Source organism: Haliotis cracherodii, unplaced genomic scaffold, assembly GCF_022045235.1.
Source record: "Haliotis cracherodii isolate W230 unplaced genomic scaffold, xgHalCrac1.p SCAF_12, whole genome shotgun sequence".
In the NCBI taxonomy this organism is placed as follows: domain Eukaryota; kingdom Metazoa; phylum Mollusca; class Gastropoda; order Lepetellida; family Haliotidae; genus Haliotis; species Haliotis cracherodii.
The window spans coordinates 12085972-12099496 of record NW_027266267.1 but is presented as its reverse complement, the minus strand read 5'-3'; the positions used below and the strand labels follow the sequence as shown (position 1 = coordinate 12099496).

Below are 13525 nucleotides of genomic sequence, written 5' to 3'. Positions count from 1 at the left end.
ATCATGAACTAATCCCCTGTTTGTAGTTCCTACACTGTGTAAATGTGCCACCATGTCAGTGTTTATGAAGGAAGAATCATGAACTAATCCCCTGTTTGTAGTTCCTACACTGTGTAAATGTGCCACCATGTCAGTGTTTATGAAGGAAGAATCATGAACGAATCCCCTGTTTGTAGTTCCTACACTGTGTAAATGTGCCACCATGTCCGTGTTAATGAACAAAGAATCATGAACTAATCCCCTGTTTGTAGTTCCTACACTGTGTAAATGTGCCACCATGTCAGTGTTTATGAAGGAAGAATCATGAACGAATCCCCTGTTTGTAGTTCCTACACTGTGTAAATGTGCCACCATGTCAGTGTTTATGAAGGAAGAATCATGAACGAATCCCCTGTTTGTTGTTCCTACACTGTGTAAATGTGCCACCATGTCCGTGTTAATGAACAAAGAATCAATCATTTATCCAAGAAGTGTTTAACGATCTACCACCAAGCCTCCGCCAACCATACAAGGATGTCGTCATTATAAGACACATATTGCCTCACAACGTCGAAAACCGCTTGACCTTGCAATTGGACTTTCTGTTTCCGTGATGAGTTATCACAGGCGTAATTAGTTTTACACTCGGTGTTTCGGTGTCCTTGTTAGATGTATAGGAGAATTGTAACTATTTTTACGAAAGTCATTTCAATGTCATCAACGTTATGTTTTGTTGTTATACAGTTTACTTTGGAAGCACGTTGTGATCCTACATGACGTTAAACAGACAGTGGATACAACTTATATACGTTCGTGTCCATCGTTCTATAGTGCGTACGGGCGCATATGTACTTATCTGTGTCAATACTCGTAAGCATTAAAATAATTGTCATGTGTTTATGTATCTTAAAATGCCATGTGAACAAAATAGGATACAGTTTTCGGAGTTTGTTTTCTTTTGTTACAGCCAGCATGAGATATTACTCATGTTATGAAACAGAGAAACAGACGTCTTCTATATCTCTTTGATTGAAGTAATGCATCTTCAAAATACAAGTAACGAAGAAATGACATGACTGAGTTGAATAGAACATGTTGAACACACGTAACAAATATGACTTGACTGAGATATCAGAGGACTATAATGTGTCGCATTTAAGACCTGCTCCAGCAAAGATTGTATCGTGGATAGAGGGGCGATATAAGGCGTACTGTGGAAACGTGTCTAAGGCGGAGTTAGTAAGGTTTGCATGTCGATGATCTCATATCGTTCAAAGTTGTCAACTAGCCAATTCCCGTCCATTGATCTACTCACCTGAGCTAGATTAAAAAGAGACCAGTAAAACTACCTCTTCTGTTTCATGTTACAATATTTACATATGTGCAAAAAGATCCATGGTTAATCTCCCAGCAGTGTTATATTTTACGATAAATAAAGACAACGGCAACGAGTCGTTATTACTTAAATACATGATAGCGCAGAATACATAATATCAAATGTTGAAAGTTTCACAACACAACCAAGCACCGCCCTGACGTTGCTACATAAGTAAAATGTAATTTGTAGTTTGCTTATATTGACATTCACCCAATTTTCTAAGAGAGAGTAATTCCAAATATAGCACATGGTATTCCTGAAATCATGATGCGATCACAGTGAATGAGGCCCCGATGTAATAGTCAATTACCAAAGGAAACAAGTCAGCTTGTGTTGCTTAGTGGGTTGGACTTTTCCAGTGAACATATACCTGATCTCCACCTTGAGGACCAACGGTATCTATCTATATTTTGTAACTCATCCTCCTATGGGAATGGGTACAGAAGAGTAGGCAGGAACATGTTCCTGTTCTTAACATCTTTAAGTAATCTTTGTTCAACAGTGGAACATAACAAAGTTGATTGGTCGGGAATTTGCGATTTTGATAGACTCATCTTTTACGTAACAGTAGTGTCCAACAAGCATATGATTAGGGGCACACGTAGCTGTGATCATATTAATGTATGCGTCTTGACTATTTTCACTTGATTAAAAAGATTAATCATATTCACTTTTAACTGTGTTCGCAAAAATAATTTGTCATGATAGACAAGTATTACTTGATACCTTGACATTTGAAACCTGAACTCTAATGAGTAAGAACGTCACACATCACGTCACTTATCCTGTACACATTGTCGAACATGTCGAATGAGGACTGAGGTTTCACCGATGTCGTTATCAGGAATGGGGGCGGTGGGGTAGCCTAGTGGTTAAAGCGTTTGCTCGTCACGCCGAGGACCCGGGTTCGTTTTACCGACATGGGTACAATGTGTGAAGCCCATTTCTGCTGTCCCCCGCCGTGATATTGCTGGAATATTGCTAAAAGCGGCGTAAAACCATACTCACTCACTCACTCACTATCAGGAATGAAAAAGCGAGGTTTCAATGTTTACTACAAATAACCACCAGGACTTATACACTTTCAGAATTTGTGTTTCTTAAACATATGATACAAAAGGACACTGTGACAGTTTTGCGCATGGGTATACACTACATCATAGGTGTCTTTTGACTTTCTAGATAACATACCTCTTTGGTCTGTATTGAGATTGCATAATCTTTTCTACGTTACTTTCTAAACTTTACCTAGATGGTACATAAGAATTTAGCCATGCAAATGATTAAAAGAAGGATGTTACTTGCTATTGCTCTGGTTGTACTTGTTAACTGCAGCTCAATATTCACACTATACTATGTAGGCATGTAGGGTAATCAAGCAATATTGCATGCATGTTAAATGCTGTATACGCATATGGATAAACCGTTAACAAACAATTCATAATTTCTATACGCATGTGTGCTTAAGCCAATGGACAAACATGAGCGCCTTCTATTTAGATGGATACCGAACTCGGAGACATTATGCTCCAGAGATCCTAGTTGAAGAACTGTTCCCATTCAGGTTTGCCCAAATTAATAGGTCACCTGTTGAATTTCATTTACCTATTGTTTTTTTTGTTTTTTTTCACAAAACCCCGTTTCGTTGATGCTTTGAAATATTGGTCATAATTTCGAGTTGTATCGTGTCAATTATTTCGATATATCGAACTCCAATACTCGACAGTACAATCAAGTGAAAAAGCTACATACAAGCAGACATATGCAATATAATTTTCATAACAGGGATTAAGTTTGGTAATATTCACATTGACTTGAGAAAATGAATGTATTACTGATATCTTCTTGTTTTCAACTCTGATAATTATACGGATTTCAATATGTTCTTCATACCTTAACTATGCATGCAATCAATACCAAAAAACGTCTTCTCTCCCCAGATGGATACAATGTGTTAAGCACATCTCTGGCGTCTCCGTCGTGATATTGCTGAAATATTGCTAAAAGCGCCGTTAAACCCAAATTGCTCACCCACTTATATTTATCTCAAAATGAAGTCTGAACTGTCTCCTACTCTTACACTACAAAGTTCAAACCTCAGATTTCCCTTGTCACTTGTGCCATGCTTTGACATTATCTCAATGAACTTATTTTCTTTGAACTCTTTATAGCTATACATGACACACGTAAACTTAACACTTCCATCAGTTGTGATGCCATCCAAATATATATAATATACTTTGTCATATTTCCACAAGAAATACCTTATATGGATGACCATGAGTTGTCTGAAATATCAGCGCTGAATCAGTTTCAGTCAGGAAGAGCATTCTAGTACTGCTCCTTAATGAAATGTCTGTACTCTGTGTCAGCTAACGGCAAATGAAACTACAGTACTATAAAATGCGGAAAGTTTTCTTGAAGCTTTGAAAAGAGGCACTGGCTGTCTAAAATACATTAGATCTGGATGAGTGGAGATGTTTAGACCGGGATTGCGTCTGCTGGGATAAACATCACAATGTATCATGTCTGGTGTTCCCTGCTGTGTGTTTGGATAACCACAAGAGCTTCAAGTGAGTGAATTTGATACGTTTAACTAACAAAGCTCGTTTAGCCAGGACACACGGGAATAACATGAATTTCTATCCAGTGGGGATTCCGGGTATGAAATGAACCCCGGGAACCTATGCTGGCAGCGATCAAATCGGTCGGGTAGTCGGGAATAATTACTTGGTTGAATGCGCATCATCGTTATTCATCGTTGTCTGGTCCATACTCGATTATTTACGGGCGGCTGTCATATAGCTGGAACATTGCTGAATACATCGTTAAAGCACACACAGACACACTCGCACCAACACACACACACACACACACACACACACACACACACACACACACACACACACACACACACACACACACACACACACGCGCGCGCGCGCGCGCACACACACACGCACACACACGCACACGCAAACACTAAAACACGCACACACTGACACACACACATACGCACACACGCAAACACTAACACACTAACACACACATTCACACACACACATACACACACACCAACACACAGGCACACACATCAGACCAGGGGAGATGCAAGTTTTTCTCAATGTTAGGAATCAGTGAATTCTCCCCACATGTAGAGACAAAACCAAATTGGATCAGAAACGAGTTGTAATGTTTCGAAATATCGAGTTACAATTAAGGTCTATTTATACACAGCTAGTGGGCGCTTGCATATACGACATCAACGATAGCTGTAGCTGTGGGTATCCGTAATAGACACCTAAAACAATAGGCAATATAGTCTAATAACAATAAACAAGTGCTTCAGAAATACTGAGCTTGTAGACTTATTATTGTCAATACAACGTAAATACAATTAATCGCATATGTATTTATTTCTTAATTGAAAACCATATATTCCACTATATGTTGTGACTTTGTAAATAAAATTCCATATTTACACCGATCAGTACTGGCCTTTGTTTCAGCTGCTGTAGGCGCCTATGCTCGCCTTGGAGATCCTGTGACTGTGACGTGGGCAATGTCTCCCATCAGGGAGTTCAAGGTGATGAAGGATTACAGGGTAGTGTTTCAGATAACAGGCAGCAATAAAGTAACAGTTGCTGATAAGGAACTGAGGACCAGGATTAATGGAGACTCATTGTCCTACACACGTGGAACCTTCAGTTTCCAGCTGTATAACGTGACCCCCTCTGACGCTGGTCAGTACAGCTGTCACCTGGACCCGACACGTCCGCCGTATCGAAGAACAAGGATGCAGAACTGTGGACAAACACTTTATGTTATTGGTGAGAGTTATCTGCATCCAAGTATCTGTACCTGTCACAAGCCAGATATAAACTGCAGAATAGCTGCAGAGAGGTTTAAGGTCGCGTTCAAGATTATATAGCCAAGTACATGCTGTTGGAATTTTGAAATACACACTAGCTACTTAAACTAACGTTTCAAACAGTGTAGTCATGGAGGCTATAGAAACATGTTATTGAGACGCGATCACTTTATACTTTATAATGTGCCAAATAATAGGTCATGAAATAACAAAAGAAATCTGATTTACAGGGTTTCAAGACATCTCTATCCAAGCCGAAGAAGTGGAAAACAGTGGACCTGTAAACCTTACCTGTATTTGTAGACTACGGATCTATCCGGATAGCGTCCCAACTGTGTCAATCACATGGAGAGAAAACGATGCCCGTCTGTATAGTGGAGGTAGGAATCACATGGCGTCATCTGAGACCAGGAGTTACGTGTATGATGGGAGACAGATAAACCACACCAGCACCTTGACAATTCGTGATGGTTGGCGGGAGAACGACAGATACAAGTGTCAGGCTGGAGTGGGGGAGATACAGTCTGAGTCGAGTGTGGAGATTGTCCTTATAAGTGAGTGGTGTCAACATGCAGATCAATTATTTGTGATCTTTCGTCAAGAGATAAAGCGCACGAGTAATGACGAGTGATCTAACTACACATACCAACATTCACCCCGATCATGTGTGTTTGGTGAGCGGTATCTTGAGTAATGTGGATAGTAAATATATATTACCAGAGTAACGTTGGCCATTACCCCGACAAGATGATGCCAAGCATGGCTATTACTTAAAAACTGTTCAACGTGTTGTGAAACTCAATAAGTCACTGAATCATATGTACATCACGTTAAGTGTAAAAGCGAAATGTAGATTATGATTGAATCACCGTTTTTTGGTAGTTTCAAGTAAATTGACATTCATGTTAACTACAATAAGTAAATATATTACAGACTGGTCTGATGATAACAAGAACTACACTGTGGTGTCTGAAGGAGAGGATGCCATGATGACGTGGAAGATGCCCTCCCTGGAGAACGGGTCCTACATCACGTCGCCCTCTGGTCCACATTTTATGTGGACGCTATCTGATAAATGGAACGTTGGGAATATCTACACCTCACGATTGCAGATCAAGGGAGTTAGTCCTTCATCTGAATTTGTCCTTGCACGTCTGTTGCTATATAATGTCACAGCAGCTGACGCTGGCAAATACTTCTGTGTCAGCGGATATCGCCGTGTACCTCAGTGTGGACATACCCTGATTGTCTCAAGTAAGTGAATACAAACTGTCAATATTTTGGTTCGTTCTCGTAAAGAATGAAAGGGGAAATATTTCATATTTATATGTCAATACTTCTGTTAATTCGATATATATATTCAGAGTGATTAATCTATTTGATATATTGAAAGAGAAAAAATTGGGGAAATATGCTGGTAAACGATTGAGGTATCTGCAAGTCGACAGTTAACCACATGAAATAATATAAAATATATATTATATAATATATTTAAAGTACTTAAAGGACTTTCAATGTACTTACATGTGGTATTTCGAAAGGAATTTGAAATACTAGATTATGTCCTTGATAAATTAGTAATATCACTTTGTAATATATCTCCATATCTCTCCACTACTTTAATATTAACATTGCTCAATAACTGGAGGAATTGGTAAAATTACAGTATACTGTGACGTAATTACTTCTGTTTAAATGCAAACGTTGAAGATTGTCTCGTCGATATGTCACCCTTCAAAACATACGTTGCTGTGTATTCCAGGGAAGCCAGAGAACACACACATCACTGCCACTGAACTCACTGTTGTGGGTGAGAACCTAACCTTGTCCTGTTCCACCACGTCCCGGAGTCTTCCCCGGGACCACAATCTGACCATGTCCTACATCTGGAGAAGAAACAACGCCAGGCTGCTGAGTGGAGGAAGGCATCAGGTGTCAGGCTCCACCTTGACAATCGCTGATGTCAGAGAGGAGGATAGTGGGAACTACTCATGTCAGGGTACAGAGGAGGGTGGACAGGTGTCAGGATGGAGCAGCAACTTTGTCCTCATTGTGCGACAGCGTATGTTTCACTACTTTGACACAATATAAACAGTGTGCAAGGTTATAGATGTCTTCATATATTACATAAAGTTTGCTCCACTTTTTAACGATTTCTGAAGGATGGTAAATCCATATGGATTATGTACAGAATCAATCTCTTTACACTGACATGAAGACTCGTTTGGACACAGTTATGCACTCTTGAAATAGTTATACAGACGATATAAAGGTTTCAATAAGATTTCTCTGAGAAGTAATTTCTCACTGAGGCAGGGAAAACAACGTAACATGATCAAATGTAGAGTATTGATTATCTCAATAAGAAAGACATGTTGTTTCTCTGCAAACAACGTCTTCATGTCTGGTCTCATACGGATACATGCAGCAATTGCAGAGAACAGAGCCAAATGGATGTCGTGTTAAGAAACCTCTAGGTAATCTGAGCGCAATTGCAAAGAGTTATCCTTGTTCAACAATTAAATGACACAGGTGTAATTGATTAGCGAGGTATTGTAAAAATTTCCTGATTTACCATATATATTTCAATATGGAAATTGATCATATACCCTGCATCTTGCAAATGAATGCGAATTGTCAAGAATGGATTGATCATTTTGATTGCACCAAGTGAGCTACATTGCCTAGACCATGCATCGCTTAAAGCTATAAATGTATACAGTGAAAAAGATAATTGGCCACGTGAGCGTCCTTTGATTTTAATTACTTGGTAATCTAATCAGCTTAGGTAGATGTATAGTCAATTTACCATCATACGTTATTTGTATGACTGTTTATAAGTTTCAGCCGCGACCTCACGTGCCATGTTCATTATCATCGGCTGTTCAACTGTCGTTATCACAGTAGTCGCCCTTGTCGTCTTGGCGTTACTCCTTCGATGGAAGACAAACAGAGGTAACATAAGGGAACCTTCTAAATCTGCTTAAGTGTACACTGGGTGGAATAATGGTATTACTTGGGGTTTCTGAAAGTCGTCTCTGATAGTTAGATAAAGCTGTACACGTGTCGTAAATGGATATCACATCCGTGACTATAGCGGACTGCAGTTGTGCCTCTACTTGATAACATTATGTTACTGATGTTTCAAAAGCAAGCCTGTTTAAACCATATGTAATGGATGTTATATTACAGCTAGCAGTGATGTGACGTGGTCAAGATGGGGTGGATTGCGCCATTCATCATATGAAGATGTTCAGATGAACAGGACACTTGAAGATGAAGAACAACACTTAAACAATGACGTCGATGAAGATATCCAGTTAGCTGATGAAACCCCGCACTTAAACAATGACGTCGATGAAGATATCCAGTTAGCTGATGAAACCTGGCAGTTAAACAATGACGTCGATGAAGATTTCCAGTTAGCTGATGAAACCCAGCACTTAAACAATGACGTCGATGAAGATATCCAGTTAGCTGATGAAACCCAGCACTTACACAATGACGTCGATGAAGATATCCAGTTAGCTGATGAAACCCAACACTTAAACAATGACGTCGATGAAGATATCCAGTTAGCTGATAAAACCTGGCAGTTAAACAATGACCTTTATGAAGATATCCAGTTAGCTGATGAAACCTGGCAGTTAAACAATGACCTTTATGAAGATATCCAGTTACCTGATGAAACCTGGCAGTTAAACAATGACGTCGATGAAGATTTCCAGTTAGCTGATGAAACCCAGCACTTAAACAATGACGTTTATGAAGATTTCCAGTTAGCTGATGAAACCCAGCACTTAAACAATGACGTCGATGAAGATTTCCAGTTAGCTGATGAAACCCAACACTTAAACAATGACGTCGATGAAGATATCCAGTTAGCTGATGAAACCTGGCAGTTAAACAATGACCTTTATGAAGATATCCAGTTAGCTGATGAAACCCAACACTTAAACAATGACGTCGATGAAGATATCCAGTTAGCTGATGAAACCCGGCACTTAAACAATGACGTCGATGAAGATATCCAGTTAGCTGATGAAACCCAACACTTAAACAATGACGTCGATGAAGATATCCAGTTAGCTGATGAAACCCAACACTTAAACAATGACGTCGATGAAGATATCCAGTTAGCTGATGAAACCTGGCAGTTAAACAATGACCTTTATGAAGATATCCAGTTAGCTGATGAAACCCAACACTTAAACAATGACGTCGATGAAGATATCCAGTTAGCTGATGAAACCCAGCACTTAAACAATGACGTCGATGAAGATATCCAGTTAGCTGATGAAACCCAACACTTAAACAATGACGTCGATGAAGATAGCCAGTTGGCTGATGAAACCTGGCAGTTAAACAATGACCTTTATGAAGATATCCAGTTAGCTGATGAAACCCAACACTTAAACAATGACGTCGATGAAGATATCCAGTTAGCTGATGAAACCCAGCACTTAAACAATGACGTCGATGAAGATATCCAGTTAGCTGATGAAACCCAACACTTACACAATGACGTCGATGAAGATATCCAGTTAGCTGATGAAACCCGGCACTTAAACAATGACGTCAATGAAGATATCCAGTTAGCTGATGAAACCCAACACTTACACAATGACGTCGATGAAGATATCCAGTTAGCTGATGAAACCTGGCAGTTAAACAATGACCTTTATGAAGATATCCAGTTAGCTGATGAAACCCAACACTTAAACAATGACGTCGATGAAGATATCCAGTTAGCTGATGAAACCCAGCACTTAAACAATGACGTCGATGAAGATATCCAGTTAGCTGATGAAACCCAACACTTACACAATGACGTCGATGAAGATATCCAGTTAGCTGATGAAACCCGGCACTTAAACAATGACGTCGATGAAGATATCCAGTTAGCTGATGAAACCCAACACTTACACAATGACGTCGATGAAGATATCCAGTTAGCTGATGAAACCTGGCAGTTAAACAATGACCTTTATGAAGATATCCAGTTAGCTGATGAAACCCAACACTTAAACAATGACGTCGATGAAGATATCCAGTTAGCTGATGAAACCCAGCACTTAAACAATGACGTCGATGAAGATATCCAGTTAGCTGATGAAACCCAACACTTAAACAATGACGCCGATGAAGATATCCAGTTAGCTGATGAAACCCAACACTTAAACAATGACGTCGATGAAGATATCCAGTTAGCTGATAAAACCCGGCACTTAAACAACGAAGTCGATGAAGATATCCAGTTAGCTGATAAAACCCGGCACTTAAACAACGACGTCGATGAAGATATCCAGTTAGCTGATAAAACCCGGCACTTAAACAATGACGTCGATGAAGATATCCAGTTAGCTGATAAAACCCGGCACTTAAACAATGACGTCGATGAAGATATCCAGTTAGCTGATAAAACCCGGCACTTAAACAATGACGTCGATGAAGATATCCAGTTAGCTGATGAAACCCGGCACTTAAACAATGACGTCGATGAAGATATCCAGTTAGCTGATGAAACCCGGCACTTAAACAATGACGTCGATGAAGATTTCCAGTTAGCTGATGAAACCCGGCACTTAAACAATGACGTCGATGAAGATATCCAGTTAGCTGATGAAACCCGGCACTTAAACAATGACGTCGATGAAGATTTCCAGTTAGCTGATGAAACCCGGCACTTAAACAATGACGTCGATGAAGATATCCAGTTAGCTGATGAAACCCGGCACTTAAACAATGACGTCGATGAAGATATCCAGTTAGCTGATGAAACCCGGCACTTAAACAATGACGTCGATGAAGATATCCAGTTAGCTGATGAAACCCGGCACTTAAACAATGACGTCGATGAAGATATCCAGTTAGCTGATGAAACCCAACACTTAAACAATGACGTCGATGAAGATATCCAGTTAGCTGATGAAACCCGGCACTTAAACAATGACGTCGATGAAGATATCCAGTTAGCTGATGAAACCCGGCACTTAAACAATGACGTCGATGAAGATATCCAGTTAGCTGATGAAACCCGGCACTTAAACAATGACGTCGATGAAGATATCCAGTTAGCTGATGAAACCCAACACTTAAACAATGACGTCGATGAAGATATCCAGTTAGCTGATGAAACCCAACACTTAAACAATGACGTCGATGAAGATATCCAGTTAGCTGATGAAACCCAACACTTAAACAATGACGTCGATGAAGATTTCCAGTTAGCTGATGAAACCCAACACTTAAACAATGACGTCGATGAAGATATCCAGTTAGCTGATGAAACCCGGCACTTAAACAATGACGTCGATGAAGATATCCAGTTAGCTGATGAAACCCGGCACTTAAACAATGACGTCGATGAAGATATCCAGTTAGCTGATGAAACCCGGCACTTAAACAATGACGTCGATGAAGATATCCAGTTAGCTGATGAAACCCAGCACTTAAACAATGACGTCGATGAAGATATCCAGTTAGCTGATGAAACCCAACACTTAAACAATGACGTCGATGAAGATATCCAGTTAGCTGATGAAACCCAACACTTAAACAATGACGTCGATGAAGATATCCAGTTAGCTGATGAAACCCAACACTTAAACAATGACGTCGATGAAGATATCCAGTTAGCTGATGAAACCCGGCACTTAAACAATGACGTCGATGAAGATATCCAGTTAGCTGATGAAACCCGGCACTTAAACAATGACGTCGATGAAGATATCCAGTTAGCTGATGAAACCCAACACTTAAACAATGACGTCGATGAAGATATCCAGTTAGCTGATGAAACCCGGCACTTAAACAATGACGTCGATGAAGATATCCAGTTAGCTGATGAAACCCGGCACTTAAACAATGACGTCGATGAAGATATCCAGTTAGCTGATGAAACCCAACACTTAAACAATGACGTCGATGAAGATATCCAGTTAGCTGATGAAACCCGGCACTTAAACAATGACGTCGATGAAGATATCCAGTTAGCTGATGAAACCCGGCACTTAAACAATGACGTCGATGAAGATATCCAGTTAGCTGATGAAACCCGGCACTTAAACAATGACGTCGATGAAGATATCCAGTTAGCTGATGAAACCCAACACTTAAACAATGATGTCGATGAAGATATCCAGTTAGCTGATGAAACCCGGCACTTAAACAATGACGTCGATGAAGATATCCAGTTAGCTGATGAAACCCGGCACTTAAACAATGACGTCGATGAAGATATCCAGTTAGCTGATGAAACCCGGCACTTAAACAATGACGTCGATGAAGATATCCAGTTAGCTGATGAAACCCGGCACTTAAACAATGACGTCGATGAAGATATCCAGTTAGCTGATGAAACCCGGCACTTAAACAATGACGTCGATGAAGATATCCAGTTAGCTGATGAAACCCGGCACTTAAACAATGACGTCGATGAAGATATCCAGTTAGCTGATGAAACCCGGCACTTAAACAATGACGTCGATGAAGATATCCAGTTAGCTGATGAAACCCAACACTTAAACAATGACGTCGATGAAGATATCCAGTTAGCTGATGAAACCCGGCACTTAAACAATGACGTCGATGAAGATATCCAGTTAGCTGATGAAACCCGGCACTTAAACAATGACGTCGATGAAGATATCCAGTTAGCTGATGAAACCCGGCACTTAAACAATGACGTTTACGAAGATGTCATCGTGCGAGGGTAGTGTGATGGCAATAATGTCTAAAAACATGAACGAAATACTTGGTCTCCCCCATTTTGTGGTCTTTCTTTGGACGGATTATATTTTCCTTGAAATAAGTCAGCAATAATGGAAGGGTTTTCCTGAACATACCTTCCTGGAAGAATGGTCACCATGCGACATTTACCTATTTTGAAATATTTATAGTGGCCAACAGCAACTTGAGTTACGCAGTTTAGAATATGTTTTTGCACATCACAGATTTATGGCTTTTGACATGTTGCACAGCTTCCGAAAAACACCGCCATTTTCACAAGCCACATTCCTTCTGTAAGTAATGATAATTTTCAAGCTACGATATCCTGGAAATACTTCCGTCACTTTTGTATTACTGTAAAGCATGTGATTCTTTCAACCAGAATATGACATGTGTTCCGACTTCAAATCATATGGTAAATGACACATCCCTGTCGTGGCTTGGTATGCGATCGTAGAGCTTGCTTCGCGACAACATTGGCGAAACACAGTCTGTCAATGGAATGTTGTAATTACCTAGGACTTGGTAGACTTCGGTAGTGTTACCGAAAGCACTCCAAATGTCAC

The 13525-nt window shown here is 40.0% G+C and overlaps 1 protein-coding gene across 1 annotated transcript; it reads left to right on the top strand.

The window, feature by feature from the left end:
- Window positions 1–3875: 3875 nt before the first annotated feature.
- Window positions 3876–12946, top strand: LOC139457551 (hemolin-like). Its single transcript, XM_071238927.1, has 9 exons — window positions 3876–3930; window positions 4867–5187; window positions 5459–5782; window positions 6162–6482; window positions 6991–7290; window positions 8070–8183; window positions 8421–8530; window positions 9131–9520; window positions 12884–12946. The coding sequence occupies exons 1-9, from the start codon at window positions 3876–3878 to the stop codon at window positions 12944–12946; spliced, it is 1998 nt and encodes a 665-aa protein (XP_071095028.1).
- The last annotated feature ends 579 nt before the right edge of the window (window positions 12947–13525 follow it).